The sequence below is a fragment of the Pocillopora damicornis genome, chromosome 9, assembly GCF_964200805.1.
Source record: "Pocillopora damicornis chromosome 9, jaPocDami1.2, whole genome shotgun sequence".
In the NCBI taxonomy this organism is placed as follows: Eukaryota; Metazoa; Cnidaria; class Anthozoa; order Scleractinia; family Pocilloporidae; genus Pocillopora; species Pocillopora damicornis.
Window position 1 is genome coordinate 2,527,886 of NC_142678.1, and position 19,601 is coordinate 2,547,486.

The 19,601-nt window shown below is 37.2% G+C and overlaps 1 protein-coding gene and 2 long non-coding RNA genes across 15 annotated transcripts in view; 1 reads left to right on the plus strand and 2 right to left on the minus strand.

Annotated features, from left to right (window-relative positions):
• The first annotated feature begins 235 nt into the window (after nucleotides 1-235).
• LOC113675979 (uncharacterized) overlaps nucleotides 236-19,601 on the plus strand; it is a 31,309-nt gene continuing 11,943 nt past the window's right edge. For 2 of the 13 annotated variants that reach the window (XM_027192584.2, XM_027192581.2), the window contains exons 1-3: nucleotides 236-681; nucleotides 11,275-11,376; nucleotides 18,981-19,249. In XM_027192584.2, the coding sequence (XP_027048385.2) occupies nucleotides 513-681; nucleotides 11,275-11,376; nucleotides 18,981-19,249 (540 nt within the window). In that variant the 5' untranslated portion in view covers nucleotides 236-512. Of the gene's footprint in view, nucleotides 682-3,926; nucleotides 5,122-10,634; nucleotides 11,112-11,274; nucleotides 11,377-11,719; nucleotides 12,022-12,338; nucleotides 12,469-12,680; nucleotides 13,056-13,269; nucleotides 13,587-18,980; nucleotides 19,250-19,601 lie in introns of those variants that run through there. The other 11 variants (XM_089183459.1, XM_089183460.1, XM_027192580.2 and 8 more) reach the window with 7 other exon arrangements.
• On the minus strand, nucleotides 1,773-4,649 carry LOC149039620 (uncharacterized). The gene is made up of 2 exons (XR_016180029.1): nucleotides 4,441-4,649; nucleotides 1,773-2,807 (listed from the first exon to the last, which is right to left on the minus strand). It is a non-coding gene; the product is annotated as an uncharacterized LOC149039620 (long non-coding RNA).
• LOC149039621 (uncharacterized) lies at nucleotides 4,755-7,403 on the minus strand. The gene is made up of 2 exons (XR_016180028.1): nucleotides 7,056-7,403; nucleotides 4,755-5,545 (listed from the first exon to the last, which is right to left on the minus strand). It is a non-coding gene; the product is annotated as an uncharacterized LOC149039621 (long non-coding RNA).

The window sequence follows — 19,601 nt, forward strand, 5'->3', positions numbered from 1 at the left end:
GCTCTGCGTTCGTCCTCTAGGTATTTGGATAGATCGCTCCAACCAAAAGTTAGGTCGCTCCAAACGAAAGTGAGATCACTCCATCAAATAAGTTACTTCGCTACCAACATAAGTTACTTCGCTCCATGTTGAAAAGTGAAGTATTAGTTACCAATGATCTTTAAAATTTGTAAGTGATGTTGTGTCTTGCGACAATTCGAATGCATCGTATTCATCGATTTTCACTCTCCTTCAGATTAGCTACCGAGCTACCGATGTATGATGTATAGCGATGATGGAATAAATGATCGTGGAATAAATTATAACGGAAAAATGAATGCGAAATACGGGTCCTGGATGCACCATGTAGAAGAGCGTTTCGGCCATTTCTTTTAGTAACATGCGAGGAGCTGTTTAAGGCAACAAGGGAAAACTTCAATGCAGTGCCCTCGCCGAGAACTCCCTGTGGGAATATTCCTCGAGGAGGTGACGGTACATTGGTTGGAGCACCGAGCTCCTTACAGCTCAGCATCATGGGAAGACTTTACTGCAGTAAAGATGGCGGTATCTCTGGCGCGTATTTCAAACAGATGAGCAGCTTTGAATCGTTAAGCGGTCGTTGCCGGCCTTACGACGATTTTACCATGCCAAGGAACACCTGCGTTCCTGCTACAGCCAAGCGGAGAAGCAGCTTTAGCAAAGGTACATCGTTCAGTGTTAAATTGACGTGTTTAAACTACTCTATAAGAAACGCGGCCTCGGTTCTTTCATCATTATTTAGCGTAGGCCTTTTCATTACTATTCCGTGGCATAAGGAAGTTTTTAGGCGATCTTTTACTTAACCATTTGGGAAGATCTTCATGGAATTTTATTTCGCTGTTTGATCTGCTGGGAAAACCTTGACTATCCTGTCTAAAGTTTCTAATTCGTCTTGAATTCTAAAACCATAAGGGTTTGGTTTTGACATCTTCACTCTGGTCACGTACAAGCTACAAGTTAAAACAGATCTTTATATCTCTTAGATTCCAACACAAACGAAATCTGTGAAATACATACAGCTTAGATCAACTCTGAGTAGAAATTGCGCCTTGAAATCAACAGCTGATGATTTCAAACTTAAATTCTCTAACACCATGCTGTCATGTTGAATGGATTATTGATGACAAGAATAGGCTTTAATTAATTTCGCACCCATGTTTGAGTTTTACGATTTCACAATGTTCGCATTTAGGCTAGGACCTGTTCGATTCACGAGCGGAATTTTTACTCCTGTTAAATAGTGTTCGACGAAAACCTCGCCAAAATCACGAGTTTTTCATTGTTTGCGGGAGTTTTTAGCGTCCTAAAAAATTGTCTGACTGGGAAAACGAGCGTTCACTACCTGCGAAAATTAAACTCCAGCTGACCTAAATGAAGCAATTGTTACTGTGTAATTTTCTCAAAGGTCTGAACTCTTTCCGGATATATTTTCATGAAATTCAGTTCGACTCGTCATTCAGTGCTGGGAATTTAACGGTTTAAGTAAATTTCCACGGATACCAACTGCGATGGCACCACATTCACTTCTGACGAAGGTATGCAACATATTTACTCGATAAAATTAAATAACTTTTCGCGTTACTCGTCATTTCGTGTGCGGCATTTAAGACTCAACTTAGCATAATTTTTAAATTCTGTTGGTTGTACACAAACCTTTTTCAATGGAAGTTAATCCCATAGGCTGCTTCCGAACAAAGGTGGCATAATTGTGTTTGGCCATCTAGGGCAGAACTATGTTAACAAACGGGATTATATTTGCTTATTCAAGACTTTCTGTCTGAGTTTATTATTTCCAGCTTTTGTACCTTCAGAATCTTTCACGAACTTCTCATCATGAGTATCTAAAGTTGCAAATAGAAGATTACTTCAAGTAACACCGAAATTTTTTTACCACCTCTCGGAAAACTTTCAGATGCAAATGAAATACCCGACGAATTGCATTTTAATTACAAACCACTCGACGTCATCTCCATCAGCACTTTAAGTAAACAAACGTATCTCTTGATGCAATTTACACCGTCATCTACTGAAAATTTTTCTTTTTGGCCTTTTCTACGTTTATGTAAGCTTATTATGAAAGACTTCAATCAGTTTTAAACTCGTTGTTTTGGCGATAACAGAGTTTCATTTGCGAGGTATTGAAGGTAATAGCGAGTTTTCGACTTCGCTGCGAACCGCTAAACCCTGAATTTCTCAGATATTTCAAAATTTAGCGGAACTAACTGCTCCTATCGCGTCAACACAATCTGCTCCCCCCAATAAAACTCTGAAAACTTTCTATAGTTCACTTGTGCCTACCATTCCAAACAGTGTTTGTTTACAAACCAAACTTTAAACGTCAAAATAACTTGTCAAGTTGGGATGTTATGCGGAAGTTCAAACTTATCACTATCGAGTTGTTTTAAAATCTATTTTTCTCGTCTTCTTTACCCTACGATTGCGAGCTTTTATAAGTTTCCGTTTTGAGGTAGATTGTACAATTAGGTTTTTTCAGTTGGGCATTACTATCGAAGCGTTCCGTTTAAGCTAAAGTAGACTGATGTTTTCTTTTGAACGTTGCGGAACTTGGTGTAGCACTACAATCAGTAACATTTGGTTAATGCAGTCTTAATTTTATACTCGAGCACTTGCAAGGCCTGTGACTCTCCCTTTTGAGACCTTTTGATGATCGGGATACATTTGGTTGCTAAGAAACATTCCTGAAGATTGCGGGCTCAACTCAGTCAGTTGTTAAGTTGAGGATGTTCCCAGCCTTTTCCGAGCCTCGTCAATTCTATTGTCATGAACATCTGTGACAAAAACAGAACATTGACTTAACAACATTTAGGTTCTTCTTCTAGACGGACAGTTGCTCCCTTAGGCGGCATATGGAATTTTTCTTTTAAAAAGCCTCGCTTGATAACCAGGGCAGCTTCCAGAGGGCGCTGGCTGGCTAATCTTGTTTCAAAATGGGCTCCCGCGTGCACACCTTGACTTGAGACTTAGCTTTATATTTCACGCGCTGGTTCCCCTTTTTTTTCCTTATAGTAGTGAACAACACAAAAAAACTGTCTCTCTGCGCAGCCAGCTGTAGCATTTGAGACTAACCCGAGTTATGGTTTTAGCTGATTTTCTAAATATAACTTACGTCAGAGTAAAATAATTCATGATTTGTTTTGCCCACGATGCGGAAACACGCTTCAAACATGTCAGTTAATCCAGGGAGTAGGAAATGGAGTTCACGTCATAGTTTTTTTTCCGCATACGTCTTGGAAACACGTTTTAAATTCGTTGATTAAATGATAAGAAGTAAATTGGATTCTTGTCGCTGTTCACTCACCATCAAGGCAAAAATCCCAAACGAGTTAATTATCTCATGAAGCTGATGGAAAGGAAAGTGTCATTTTGGTATACTGTGGAAATATGTTTGAAAGGTTGTTTTCGCCTTAAATAAATACTACAAACAATATTATTTGTGTTGGTTATGATAGTTCATACAATAAAATTTAAAAGTAATTTCCTAAAACTTTTCAATGCCTCTCAATTAGGTCGATTCAGCCAAGGTAAATGATATTATGTCAGACAGGATAATCTAATTTCATCAAATGAGTTGATAATGTAAATTGACCAACGTTAAGAGTTTTTAAAGCTTACGTTTCGAGCGTCAGCCCTTCGTCAGAGCGAATTGCTAACTAAGGGGTTTACCGTGATCAGCTTACATTATCAAGTCAGTTGATAAAAACGAAATTATTTCGCAATACCCTCCTCCAACAACGCAGCACCATTGATGATAATTTAACCTAAGTATCAATTTTTTTTTAATAGAATCTTGAATAAACATGAACAAAACAGCGACGATTTTTGATCATGAGACGGTGTGTGGGCGTCTCAAAAGTAATCTCTGCATTGAAATTTGTTTAGTATGGAGCAAGGAATATTTTCTTTGTAAAGAATGTTTATGACACTCCTTTTTTGCGGCTTGCTAAGGTTATTGTGAATGCCGAGTGCTGTGGTAAAATGCTCGGAAACTCAAATTGGCTTGTTGTGATAATCGAATTTATTTACATTTCAGCTATTTCAGCATATTCGCCCTCCAACGGCTTTCGGTTTCAGTGGGTTTTATGATCTCATGCCGGATACTAGAATTCCCTTTTGATGGTTCTATTTAAACTCATATTTTTTTAAGCTCTTCGTATTTGACCTGTGTAGAGGAAGCTTTCTTCGGTTCTTTCCCCTAGGGAAGTTCATATCTACCGAAATTTTTATTATCTGCAAAATTCAGGAACGGAAAATCTAGTTTTTTTTTTTCGAAATTCCTTCACCAACGTCCTAAGTGTTGTTGAGTTAATTGATGTAGTTGTTTGTGAAAGGATTTATGTCTAACAAATATTTTAAGACTCTTAGATGCTTTAGCTTACTCAACAAAAATCAATCGTTAGTAACCGCGTGTGATGACAGTGGAAAGAGCTTCTCTCTGTGTCGGTCAGTTCAACGAGACCGCAGGCCACGTTTTCAAATTGTTAAGTTCGACCGGTCGATGTCCTAGTTTTCCTTGAATTATCGGTGCCTGGTCATTTTGATTAGTTAGGAGAATAAGCAAACTAGTCAACGATTTAATGGGTTGCCGATCGAAAACATTCTCAGATTAAAATCACAGGAAAGAGTGGAACAAGCAACGGGGATTGAGAACTGCTTATAAAATGAACAGAAAGTGAATAAGAGCAATTATTTTAGGAGTAAATGTTTTGCGGTTAAAATTCGTGATGCGGCAAAAACTTCTAATTTCCTTTTTGTGGTTTGACTCCAAGAGATATTTACAGAGTTTTTCCGGTAATTTGCAGTATTGTTCTTGTTTATCGCGACTACACGCCCAGTTTCTTTTGTTTTTGAACTGCAATTGATATTCAATTGATTTACGAGTTCACAGTCTGACTGAGAAACACAAGTGTCGTTTGTTTCGCAAGAAGTGAAGTGCTAAATGTGTTTCAGTCAAGTCCACTCGCAGAGAAGCAATATAACACGCACGCCGCGCAGAGAAGACTTTGCTGTTCAGGTCTAAACAGGTCTAGATGCCGACGGCACAAATGCGTCTTCGAATCCAACGTACTAGATCCTCTTCTAGGGGTGAGTACACTTTCAAATTTTCCTTCAAGAGTTCAAGAAACAGATATTTCCGCTGTGTCAGTGCGGTAGATTCGTTGCTATCAGCTTCATTGCTATCTGAGATATCAGTATGCAATTTGTTTGTTGTTCAGTTTGCAAGCAGCACAATGTAAGAGCGAAAGAGTAATGTTATTTTTGATGAGTGTAGTATTATAGGCTTTGCTGAGAATTTGAGTGTCTTTATCTTGAGACTGTCGCCACTGAGTTGTTTAAGTTTCCGTTGTCCCCTGTTCGAAGAATTACGTTTCCGCGACTCTGTCAGGAAATGGTGCATGGAACTGGCCCAGTATTTCAAGTTACTCCAAAGGTTGAAAGAAATAACCCGTTCGTTAAGACTCGAATTAAACTTTACCAAGTCGTCGAAGGAACATGCTTCAGCAAATTCCTGAGGAACAAAAATATATTGACAATACATGAGCAAAACTTGAGAATATTTCCTAAGAAGTTTCGTGTAACCAAGTTTATCTGTATATTTTGTAAACCATTTCTGTTCTAAGACGCTTCCTGATAAGTTCTTCGGCTTCATGATGGAGTATTAAGTTCTTCCTGGGTCACTGGCGAGGGATGAAGTGTTCTTGTCGCGTTTGAAGAAGCATTAATTATATTGTACATACGAGTGAGCGTTACTTAGGTTTCGCCAGAATGAACTCATTCAAATAACTTTAAGTTTTAAAATTATAGTGTGGCATAGACAAATTGCTCATTTTCTGCTCGGTGTGTTTGAAATTTTATCCACATCATGATAATGTGGCTTTTTGTTACTTTTCGTGCGCTAGATGGACCAGCTTTTGTTTCAAAACGTGAAACTACTATTATTAGAAAAATCGCACATTTAAGAAGTTAAAAAAAAGGTGAATACTGCAATTGGACCTAATAGTGGAAATGAATGCGTGGCATTTATCGCTAATGGTATTTTCTGTAGTACCTGTTGATTGTGTGGTTAAATTTTATTGATTCAGCTTCTGAAGTACTTCCCCCCTGTCGTCTACCCAAGCATTTTTTAAAATTCAAAGTTGATGAGAGATCGCATTTAAAATAGCGTGCGAGCAGGGCCTCACTGTACGAGCTTTCTTCACCCGCAGGAAGATAGGGCACCTTGGGCAACGCAACCCGGCGAGACGTCTTGAAGGGGTCTGGCACTAATATCAGTGCCCGAATCCTTGGCTACATAGAAGAATAGTAACAAATTTGTTGTAACATGGTAGCTCAATTTCAAAGCTTTAGAAACCATATTGATGGGTGGCGATCATTCTTAACTGTTTCGAAATATCAAAGTAAACGTGACAAGAACAACTAAATTTGATCACAGAAAGTCAATCTGCTCTTACAGTTTTCAACCCATAATACTTTTCTCGTACACTATTCGCATCATTTTTCGAATGAGTCTCTACTTCAGTCAGGATTTCTTCTGGCTCTCGTATGAGCATGATACCTACTGCAATACACGCGTGTGAAAAGTTGTTTGCTATCCGTTGACAATAAGTTGATCGGATACCTCAACTACAAATGACATGTAAGCCGGAAGTTTCAGATTTTCGTTGTATTAAACCACAGAAAACCGTGACTGTAAAAAGATTTCTTTGTTTTTTTCGCTTCCCCAGCCGGATTTATTCGCAGCTAGTTCGTAATTTTTACTCAAGTTTTGTGACAGCTAAATCTCGAGTAGCTTGAAGATTCCAACACTGAGTTGTACGCGGGACAACAGCTTTTCCTTTTGGAAAATTTGGCTAAAATGTTTCAATTTCGTCATTTGGAATTTCGTGTCAAGTCTTTCTCCTTCGGCCATCCTTGGTCCTTCTTGGTCAATCATCGACTTTTTTGGTGTTTTCCTACCCTAGCAAACGATAATTTCAGGGTATTTCTTATCGGCCGAGTTAGTATATGTTGGCACGTACCGGATAAAGCCGGCAAACATCCCATCAGCGGTCGCTCTTTCCGCCTACTCTTATCTCATTCATTGGCGCCATTGAAGTTTCTTAGTGCCGTTTAAGCACTCAAAAGGTTATCTCGATGCTGGCAAAATTCACTGTGGGGCGGAGAACTCAAGAGGATTGGAAAAGCTGGAAATAGCACACAGGGTAAAGTCTACACTTGTCACGCTAGAGGAAACTGAAGATATAAGAGTAATGTTTCATGGTTAACTCCAATTTTAAGTCCACGAGATCATGAACAACTTTGGCGGCGAGTTTTAGCGGAACGAAAAGTATCAACAGACGCCACAGACTTTTCCAAACTTTATGAATAAAAGGCGAACTGATCACGTGGCTTTCAGAAACATTTTTGTCTCACCAAGCTATCCTCTTCAGCTCAAAAGATAATATTCTCATTGTTTACTTTACGTGACTCTGATAAAGTTGAGATCCACAGTCATGAAATTAACGTTTTATTTGATGTACTGTCAACTATGTTAGCAGTATGTCTCATGGGGAAAAGTCGTATCAAAATACTTCATGCCTATACGTGACAGTCAAAGATAGAGTCTGATAACCTAACTTGTCTTAGCCCGGGAAAATGATACAGTTTTAGTGTTCTTTTTCTTGCGCTCTAACTGATTCGTTGGTGAACAGCTATCTTGTTCAGCCATAGGATACGTGTCTTTTGAGTGACAGTGACTGAAATGCTCAATGTCTGTACGTGATTGTCAAAGATAGAAGCAGATAAACTCATTAATAAGGTTCAAGTGTTCCGTTTCTCGCGACTAAAATGAGCTTTAGGTGAAAATCTTAGTGGTTTCAACTGTGTTTTGTCTCGACACTGCGATAAGTTTGCACCGGAACTGAGATGAAGCATGGCCATTTTTATCAAAACAGATATCGGGGAACGGTGATATAACAGGATATAACATTATCTGGGATATTTCCCTCTTATATTCAGGTTGTTAAAGGTACTTATATGTCAAAACGTCATAAATTGTGCAGCGCAAATGTCCATCTTGAGTTGAAATGTTTATGTCTCCCACTGTACGCAAAAAATTTCGGACACACCTTGTTTGTAGTGTTCCGAAGTTACATTCATGGGCGTCGACATACTAAAACCAACATTTTTATCCATTGTTTTCTGTGACGAAGTTTTATATTGTCTAGTGACGCCAAACTAAAGAAACAACACGTGCCAAGGGTGCGAAAACGTTAAGGTTCGAAGTGATTGGTTTGGGTTTCCATTTGATTGGCAGTTAAAAAAAACGGGGATTTCCCTTGACTAATGTTGAGTATAGAGTTGCACGATAAGTTTGGCTTCGTCATGTCACAAAAATCCTCAAGATTGGAGAGCCGCCAAAGATAAGGGTCACTAAAAATATTTAGACAAAAAATTGAAAAGGTCATACTCCTACATAGAAATTTCGGTTTGCTTTCATCGCGGATTGACTGTACATTTCATCGCCATTTTTCTGGTGTTTAATTTTAAATGCTGTTTTCGTTTTTTGTTGCTATATGTGTCAATGGTGTGTTGAAAGAGTCAATAAGTCATCTGGACTTAGGAACAATTTAGAAATTCTTCAATTCTGTTATTCTGCGCTTGTATGATGGAGCTTTTTTTTTTCAATGTGTATGTTTCTTGCTGTCAGGAAACGAAGCATACCAGCTTTTATCCAAAACAAGTTCTCGTTGTGTGCTGTTTGAAGCGTAATAAACGATTAAAATTTCTCTCGCTAACGTCGTATGTTCTAAGTATTATTGATCGCAAGTTGCATTGGAATTAAGAACAACCGTGCTGGTCAGAAAAACCTCGAAAATCAATATGCTTGAAGCTTTTTCCTTCACTCTGTTAAGTTGAAACACAGTTCTGAAGACGATTGCATCTAGTTTCGTATTCCTTCACCGATAGTTCATTCTTCAACCGAATCTTGTATTGTTCAGTGATAGTAACCAATCAGGGTTTTTTTTTCTCTCCTGACAGCCAATCAGATGAGGTACTCACACCACATTTTCCGCGCTTACATGGTACCGTGGCGTTTTCCCGCGCCTTGGTTCCAGTAACATGTTTTCAGGTTATGGTTGCATATTTCCCGCGCTTCGCACTGGTGACCGGTGGCAGAATTTTCCGCGCGCTTCTTCATGTTTTTGCCTCGTGACATATTTTCCCGCTTTAACAAGGACATGTTTGTCGTGCAGGTTCATTCACATGTTTTCCTTAAACCAGTACCAGTTATCAGGTACCAGTTGTATGGTTTCCCGCGCTTGGCACCACTTGCAGAGTTGCACTACGCAGCAACTTCTAGTAGAAGTATGCTGTAAATTTTGTCGGCTTATTAGAGTCGCATTTACATGCTATAGTAAACTATATCTGTGCTTTCACAAGACAAGACTGCACACAATGTTACCCGAGATAAAACTGATTTGCTAATTTTCTGAGTAGTTGATACATAATGAAAGTTTAAACTGTTAAAGGGGCAATGTATTGCTTAACATTCTTGCAAATTTATGTCTAATCGATTCAACAAATCTTGACTGTAAATTACGTCTTTTTTGTTAGAATGCGTTCATTTAATTATGATCGAAAGCCTTTTAAATGCGCCACCATACCTCCAGACAGAAAATTCCATGCGTTTTTTCACACGCTTCAAACTTCTGAGTTTTTATTATAACAACAATAAGAAATTATCAAACTGTAGATTATTTCTTGAATTTCATGGCAAGAGAAGGAAACTCGTCCAAAAATAACAAAAACTGTTACATAACGAGAGGTCCTGAAATCGTCTTCGAGTTTGTGAGAAAAAAGCTGTGGCCTGCCGAAAGAGTCGTGCGTGGGTTTCGTTTGTCTTTTGTGTTTATGTTATGTATCAAACCATTTATTAACCAAACATTCCATTCTTCAATTATAGCACAAAGGGAAAGAGTGTGTTTATTGTTCCCCTTGAAAACGTCAATTAAATCGCACTCAATCGCATTTCTTTTTTGACGAGTCCATTTAGGCGGAACGTAAAAACCCGATTAACATACTACTTCTGAAGAGTTGTTATTGAGAAACATTGACCTTTAAAATGGGTTGTAGTATAATTTGTGTGCGTTGCTGTAGCTTCGCTCCGATAACAAACGGACGATATTTTTGTCTGGCCTGTAACTGGGAGACACCTAATCTGATTGAAGAATGTGCTGGCGACGCCCAGAAACTTAAGATGTTACTTTAATAATCTGTTCCTGTCCTACATCAGATTTGATTTAGGGTTATTTCTGGACGAAATAACTCAGCTTTTTCCCAGATGTTTATGAAAAGAGATCATTTGATACCCCAAATTGAAGTTTTAAGTGCAGTAAAAGCTTGGCTACTCTGCATATTTCGACCCAGTGAGGTTCAAACTCGAACACAGCGGGTTGAAATATAGCGAACCAGTTTTCTTTCGTTTAGTGTGACACTTATGTATTTCCGTGACCACCAAATTGATTTTTTTCAATCAAATTTCGATCGGCGCTTGTGCCCTGACCTCAATACCACTAGCACTCGTCAAGAGAGACGAGATTAAATCTTATCTTGTCATAATGGTAAAAAGCAAAATTGAACGGTATCTCAGCTTAGGGATTGGTAGATATATTAATTGCCGCGCCAAAGTCGCAACTCTCAGCGGAAAAAGTAGCTTTTAGGGAAATATTCGCCTGCCAGCCGCAAACTCGAGAGTCAGTGATCGCATGGGCGTTGAAATGTACATCCTGGTAGATTACTATCGTTGTCAAGGCTGTCAACCTTTTTACTCATGAACTAGCGTAAACCAATCAGGGCAGTTTTTTGCTGATGATTTTCTTCGAAGCGTGTCGGAATTGTTTTGGGATGTTGACGTCTCGTCAGTTGGACTGAAATGCCTCGCGGTGCGTGGCGCGTGATGTCTTTGCAACATTCGTTTTGTCAGAGCGTGATCGCGTATCAACGCTAATTGCAGCTCATAATTGATGAGGTTTAGCGGACATCTTTGCGTAGAAACCGCTCTTTTGAGCTCGGGAAAGTGACTATGAGCTCAGGTAAAAACAGCTGTATTGTGGTCTTGTGCCATTTTGTCAGTTGTGGGTTTTTTTAGTGATCCGAAGGCAGTTCTTCGCTGTGTCGTGTAGAGTTTTCCTCTGTTAATGGTGTAGCGGTGAATCTCAATTTGGATTTGTTCTCAATCAAACTTTTCTCCTCCAGGACTTAAAGGGAAACTTTTTGGTGGCAGCAAAGTGAAAAGAGCCCGCTCGTTTTCCGGTAGAGAGAAACAGAAATGGACGCCAGCGAAAGACGCGAAAGAAGGTAAGTCAATTTTAAATCGGAAGTACACATTTAATGATGCCTCAGGTATTTTCTCTGTTATTCTTCTAACAGACTTTTAATGCTCATTTAGATTTTATTCTAAAGAATTATTGCTGAGTAATTTCATGCGTTGATGTCCCTTAGGTTATTGTAGTAGCGAGATATTCGTTGTTTTAAGTCCTCCGCATTTTATCATTGATATTTTAAAAACAATTCATAAATTACAGGGAAAAATTTTACAAAAGCCCTGAGGCGCTGTAGCGGGGAACACATTTTTCATGTCCGCGTGTTGATTGTGGTTTTGGTCTCAGAAATAAATCATCGTCTCAAATTTGAACGCCTCAGAATACCAAAGATCTTTTTGTGGAGAAAAGTCACGTCTACTTGAGACTCTTGTTTAGTATTTGATTTTTAATATTGTTAAAGGTTAGCCGTGTGTAACCACACTTAATGCCTACACGCTTTATGCTGTCTCGCTGAGCTGAACAAAGCCTTAGTCCGATATTTAGCCTTGAAAAGCACAGCTAGTTTGAGCAGATCTGTTCTCTGTTTCCGTTGGGCACATTCGTCTCGCGTGAAGCCTCCATTTTTACGAAATTCAGGCGACAATGTTGGATTTTAAAGAGTCAAAATGTGCCATTGTAGGTAAGTTCGGAGCGATATGTTTAGAACAGACTTGCGCGCGATGTATGTTTGTTAACCGCGTTCGTCGCGCGCGGTCGAACTTAGGATCAGTAACCAAAGCTAAGTGACTTATTTTTTAGAGCGGGTTGTTCCTAAACCGTTATTCTCGAAAAGTAGCTAAGCGCATTTGTCATAATGACCTCACAGCTTCACAGAACAAGGGATTTACGCAAACACGATAAACAAAGCAGTGCTTATAGAAGACGCAATGACAAAGGAAGTCTTTCGAGTCTCTTTGTTCGAAGCTCTTTCTAAATCTTCAGTATAACAGATGTGACAATGCGGTAGCAATAAATCTTTTCCTTCAGCGAGCTCGTCTTTGCTTGGTAGAGGTTCCTCTCTAAGGGATGCGCTCTCAAAGAACACGGAAAATTGTTAGAGGTGAAATGAGACGGAAAAGCGAAGGAGGTACATTTACAAGGTTTTGTTTTCATTGCGAAAGTTTTCCTTCCTGTTTCTATGTTTTTAGAACGGCTTTTACTGGGTTTGAGGCTTAATCTTGGTAATTCTGTCCATGTATGGAGGGATATTGTTAAGTTTTTTTTCGGGTGAAAGGCAACGTCTGAAGTGATCTAAGATCCCTTGCTAATTGGTTTTAATATTAAACACCCCCCGAAAATGAATTGTCAATTTCGTGTCGATTTTGTGCGCATCAGAAATGCGTGTTTTTGTCTCTCAGCAACTGACGCGAGTTTTATCAGATTAAGATATGCCAAACACAAAGAGCTGGCCCAGAATTCTAACGTAACGCTTGTAGTCTGAATACATTTGATGCCATCAGTTTGTTTGTCTCGGGCTCCTAACGTAAATATTGCCGGCTGAGTTTACGGACGCTGTTACTTAAGCCAAATTTCTAGAGTTGCCACTGGACGGTGGTTTCAGCTCTTGTCCCGTCTCCCATGACATGGCCACCGGAACATCAGAGTGATGTTGCTGTTTTTAAGTGATGGGGGATAACCAGACCTTTCTTGTGCGTTACACTAAAAGGCAGAAATGTAAGTGCTTTCCAGTTTTAGTTGTAATTACTTCTAAGTAAACGAGAGAGTACATTCGCTGATTTTGCATATGTTTCAACGACCGTTCGCGGGGGCCACTCCAAGTTGTGTGTTGCGTGGCGAAAGTTCTTTCCGGCTTCCCACGTCAAATTGGTTGCAAAAATTTCGCTTTTAATTTATCTGCCAATAATTAAAGAAATGCGTTACCTATCTCATTCACAAATTTGACATGATGGAAATTGTAACAGATACCAGAACACCGAAATGGGGTACGCTGCTCGATTGACAAGAGTTTTCCCATTCGTTTTAAAAGCTTATTATTCTTACAGTTGGGTTTAAGCGAAATTGTAAGATGTATTTGTGCACGATCTTTGGGGAATCATTGCAAGAAACGCCATATATTTCACTCGGCATTTACGACCGTTTAACCGCTTGTAGACGGTTAAGTCCATCTTCCTTCCTTTCGTCGAGTTGTCATACCGTCATTTAGGGAACTTCATCTTTTTGGCACAATGTTCGGTAGCGTGACAGGTTTGAAACTCAATGTTATTTACCCCGCGACAAATCTTTAACACGTAGTTTTCCATTTCATAATTTTTCCAATTCAATGTATTTTTTAACATAGATCACTTTGCGTGCATTCCCGTAAAGTAACGACAATTCTACGTTTCTAAAATTTCGATTGTAACTTAATCCCAGCAATCACTCTTGTGGGAAAAATAATAATAATAACACCGCTTGCCCACGATTCACCAAAGTACACAATCACAGATTTCTACATTTACGAAGCTTCCAACTAATATTCCATTCACTTCTTGTATCACGGAGAAAACCGCCATATTTGTTTCTGTCGTGCTGTGTACGGATATTTTCATAACATTTTTTTCAATCCCTTAGCAATATGGTTTTGTATTCGGACATGTTTGTCAAGTTTGTGAGTTTAAAATTTGGCCAAGCAACGATATATGTAAATCAAGTTTCATAAACACCAAGCTGTTTGTGAAAAATTTATGATAGATTTATCGTCGTAACTCGTGATTGCGAATGAGTTAAGAATATATTGAAAACCTAACAATCATGGACACTTTTCGTTTTGGGTCCATAGTCACTAAATGAAGCGAGATTAATTTGACAACACAGTTGTTGTACATGCTTGGGAGATTCTTCGAATTTTATGTAAATACGCTAAATATCCTACTACGGAATTTAAACGCGGGTGGTAAAAGTCAAATTTGTGATCGCGAAACATTGTTGTACGGCATTTAAAAAGCACATCGAGTGCACTTGTTTCCATTCAAGGCTTAAATTTACAGAGATTGACGAGAACACTTTTATCACGTATTTAGAGAGACTCAAGCCAAACCGCACTTCCAATAAGTTGCTAATTCGTGTTTGTTGTCGAATGTTAATCAAATTTTTCTGGTTTTTTTGTGTTTTTGCGATAAGAATCCTTTCATAACAATGCCTAGTATCCCTAATACAAATCAGTTTCATTTAAATCAGTTCAGCGACCATTATATCTCTACATTTTTACTGTAGAAACAATGGTTACTTTTTGATAATCAGTTTATCCAAAATACAGGTTTTCCATCCACTTAAATTGAGGTTTTCTGATTTATTGGAACAAAATTGGATGTTGTTTCTTTTCAAATTACTGACTTCCTGTTTTTCTCTGAAGTTAGACATTCTTTACTTTTAATTGAGAATACAGAATCATTTTCTGAGCCAAAAAATGTGGTACTAAGTCATGTGAGCTTAAAATTTGAAGTTTATTTTGAGTCAAAAATACACATCTTCACTTTTGAAATATTGGAATAAACATATATTTAGATATATATTGTATGTCTGCTATAAAAAAATATTGGTTTTCATATTAGTCTGTGGTTTACTGCGAATTTGCATCATAGCTTGTTTATGATTAGTTTTTATAAACAAAGATCCTTCTAGAGATAAATCTTTGCGAAGACATTGTAATCAAAAGTGAAATGTATTAAATTTATATACAAAAGATGAGTGCTATCGTGACATTATATAACATGTAAAAATTTCATCGGAAATATTTGCATGGATAGGAAACAGTTTTGAAGATCATACTGAGCTTATCTGTAGTTAAGCTGGATCTAAGGGTTTCTGATATTAAGGTCATCCTTTTGTGCTATAACATTACAACTGTATTTAAGGTACTCTTATGCTCCAGTAACTTTTCAAGCCTCAGTGATGTATTCTTCAAAGTTCAACAATCTTGCTGTCAAAGTCACAGAAGAAGCAATTGTATTTTATTTCAAAGTGAAAGGTCAAGTATTCTAAAGCTTTGAATTATAATCTCCTTATTCCCTTAAGTTGCGTGACCTGATAAGAGGCAAAATTCATTTCAATATAATTATTTATAGGTTTATGTCAAGTTCTGGAGGTTTCCCTTATACAGAACCATGTCCTAATGATCACCTGGGGAATGGGGGAAAGTGGGTGTTGTAGACATGGTCATTATAAGGAGGAAAGGTTCAATATGAAACTTTTTTCTATCTGTTGGGAAGGTTGAACATTTTATTCTAGTTGTCTATTAAGCAAAAGATGATGTAATTCAGTGCATCACACAGGCATACTTGTAGGAAAAAGGTATCTAAGTGCTTTCAATAGGAGTCAAACCCATGATCTTCTGACTAGTACCTTGGGCACACTACCACTGAACTACAGAAGAGTTGTGGTGGGCTAGGCTATCAACAAGGTCTATGGAGACAAGCTTCCTGTATATTGCTAGGATAGGAATGTATATAAATATAAGTTATCAGTTATTTAAGGTAACACAATCAATTTATATCAAGAAATTAAAACAAGAACCAAAACTTGGGTCAGAATTAAACTGAGGCAAAACAAGTATGATACACATGTTACCTTGGTGTCTACAATTTTTGCTTCAAGGCTAATTTACAAATGATGTACTTTATCTTGCAAAAAATAGAGTTGTTAGTAGGTGTCTGGTTTAGAAAGTTATTCTTTGACAGAAAAGACAGCTAAGATGATAAATTAACTGATGATGTTAGCTAACACCCTTCATGTCTTTGCAGGGATTTTATACCAAATTCTACTTGTTATTTATTTAGCTTGGCTTTTTTATTTCTTACTATCTTTTTATTGTATGAAAAAGGAACGGCATTTGATCATTAACCTTGTGTGAAAAAACAAGTACAGTTTGTTTAGATGTTTAGAAGATATTGGAGGGTTAGAGTTCTTTCATCTCTAGAATATTTATGCTAAATGTTCATCTGATATTGACTGGGAAGATGCTTGGAGGCAGATGTGCTCTTAGATTTTTATAAACACATTAACCAATTCTGTTCAACCATCTCAAAGAGAATGTAATATTCCAATGCAACGATTGACTTAAACAGAGACCAGTTAAAATTAGTGAATCTATTTTAAATACTGTTACAGTATGAATTTTATTAAACTGAACCAAAAAAAAAATGATTGTTATTTAACTCAGCCCTTGAGTTGGTTTTTCAAACCATGTTAACTTTATTGTGATATTTCTTCTTTTATGTGTATTACAAAAATTAACACTGTAACTCCCATGAGTGACCAAGACGGAATTTCTCCTTACAATATTGATACAATATCAATCAGACAAGTGATGAGAATAAAGAAAACTATCAATTTGGGGATAATTAATTGATCCAATACCAAATTCTCTGAACTATCATTATAAGAATTGGAAGGTTGACAGTAAGGAGAATTTACAAATTAAGTGTGGGAGTTAAAGGATTAAACTGGTTTTGAAAAAGGTAAAACTAGACCAAATATTTGAACCATAACAAAAAAAATTTGCCCTTGATGAAGCATGGCAAATTGAAATCAATCAACAAATTGTGTAATTATAAATTCATATCTCAAAGTTATTTTTTATGTTGGCATGTTTCTATTCACCATCTGTCAATTGATGGGTTTTTTCCCTTATCTATGCATTTTTTCTGTCTTGGAATCCATGTTATGTAGTAAAATACTCTAAAATTATCACTGCTGTGGAATGATAAAATGTATCTTTCTTTCTTTCTTTCTTTGATTGCTAACTAATAATAATTAATAAGATGTATTTTTAATTAACAGTGCATGTGTAATTGATTTTGGAAATCAACAATGTCTGCAGCCATTAAGAAAATGATTTGTAAAAAGAAGTCATTTCTTCAATTGGCTATTGATTTAAAACTGAATACTATCAATCAGGTTGTAAATCAATCCCTTGTTATTTAATACTTAGAAAAAAGATATGTGAATTTGCCTGAATTAATTAGAACTAGCTCAAAGTAGCTTAATTTTGCTTGTCCAAATAAAAATTTTAAAATTTATTCTTATCTGTATTTCCTTGGAGTATAAATTATTTAGAGGCAGCTTTTACTGTGTTTGGAAAAATCATAAATTATTAACTAAAAAACATGATGTTTTATTTCTTGGATTTGAAATTTTGAAATTGAAATTTGTATGCAGTGTATCAAAGTTGACAAGTTTTTTTGTGCCGTTTTTGGTTTGTTTGTTTTATTTTTACATTACTTCTCAACTAATGAAAGTATTTACAAGATATTATTGAAAGTATCAACTCTATCTGAAGTTATGAATCGATTGTTCCTTTTCTGAACTATTCTCTACAAAATGTAGATAAAACATGTTCATCTGTTAATTTTGAAATTTACTCTTTGTTGTCTTAAAAAAGCTTCTAATCTTATGCAGCCTCACTACCCATTTTCCTTTTTTTTTTTCAGTCAATTTTTCCCCAAACTAATGTGGAAATGTAAATATTTTTGTTATGATTTTTGTTCGACCATAGTATTTCTTCGCAGTAAGTTCTTTTCTAACAAGGAATTGAGAATTTACTCAAAAAGCATTCAACTTAATGGTCGAATTTCCAATGTTTTGTCTGGCCTTGAAGCTTTGATGTGTGCAGTTCTTTATTATTTATTTTTTAATTAACATTTCTTTGAAATGTAAATGTCGTGTTCCTTTGTATTCTCTTTGATATGCAAATTTTGTTGTTCACAGTTTGGTTGATAGGATTCAGAGAGATGAATGTGAACTCCTCAATTGCAGGTCTTTCTGACATCTATGCATATCAGATTTCTTCAGATTGAAATTTCTTTATTATTTTGATACTAAACTTGCTGTTGGGCTAAATTTTTCTAATTGTTTTTGGAACTGCTGGCAATTCTCTTCATGCAAGGTTTCAATATTCTTAAGTGACATCTGTATGTGAAAATTAGGATCTTCTTAAGTACACTGTCTGTCGCCCAAGTTTTTTTTCTGTTGAGAAGAAGACCTTTTATTGTGGACAAACTCTTCAAAAGTATTATTTCAAGTTTTCAAATGGAATATGAAGCTTCTCAACTTTTCAAAACCAATTATGCAGGTTAGTTCACCTTGGCAGTTGTTGTTTAATGCGCAGGATCCCTATCTCTGTGTCATAGCATATCAAGGTGTTCTTTTACACTGAAATCCAGAATTGCTGTCCTTGTAAGCTCTGTAACTTGGTGGTTAAATCAGTATGAGGGGAATGACAAGATATTTCTCCTTTTATGTTTAATTTTTATATTCTTAACACTTCTTCAGTTTGGTCTAACAGAGCTCCAAAAAATAATTCAATCTTGATATGTAGTAAGGAAGATGATATTTAAAGGAAGTATGTTGTTTTGCCTTTGGTAAATAAATTCTTCAAATAACCAATATATGTTTCTTAAAAGCTTTAAGTTGGTAACTCTAGGTTAACTGCTGTTGTGGATTTTAAAAAGCTGAAATTTAGAGCTAAAGCTCTTTGTTTTGGCAATCAAAACTTGCCAAAGTGGTCTACCTACCTTTATGGGCCTAAAGTTGATAACCAACAATTTGTTTCACTTGCTTATTTGTATTCTCGATTATGACAAACTTTGTGTTTCGTTTTAGACACAGCCACCACTGTCAGTGATTCAGAAGCCAAGACCCATGCACGACGTCCAAGGAGGCGCACCACTGGAGGGTCAGAGACTGGACAGGAGATTGAAAAAGCAAAGAGATTACATGCACAGGGAAATGGGAATTCCAGTGAACCAGACAATCAGGCTGCCCAGACACTTTCACGTCAGCAGATTATTGCCATGGTAAAGAAGCGGTTTGGTTTAAAACCAGGAGAGCAAAATGGTAACAAACCAAATGGAATACAGGATGTGCCTCCAGTAAGACTATTTTACTTATTGAATGTTAGGATCAATATCAGTATCTGGGCAACTGCCCACCTACCCCTCCCCTAACCCAACATTAACCTTAACTTGTTGTCAATTGACTGTTGTTGAGTTAGGGGAGGGGTGGGTGGGCAATTGCCCAGATACTGATATTGATCCGAATGTTATTGCACAACCTCCTTAAACACACTTTGGTTTAGTGACTGCAACTAACTATAAGAATGAGAAAGTGTGCTCTTAAAGGACTACTTTTCAGGCATTAGGGCTGTTCCTTCTTGAAACCTGGGTGGCCACAAATGACTTATTTTTGTCATCCGATGAACTTGCAAGAACGAAGCACCCCAGA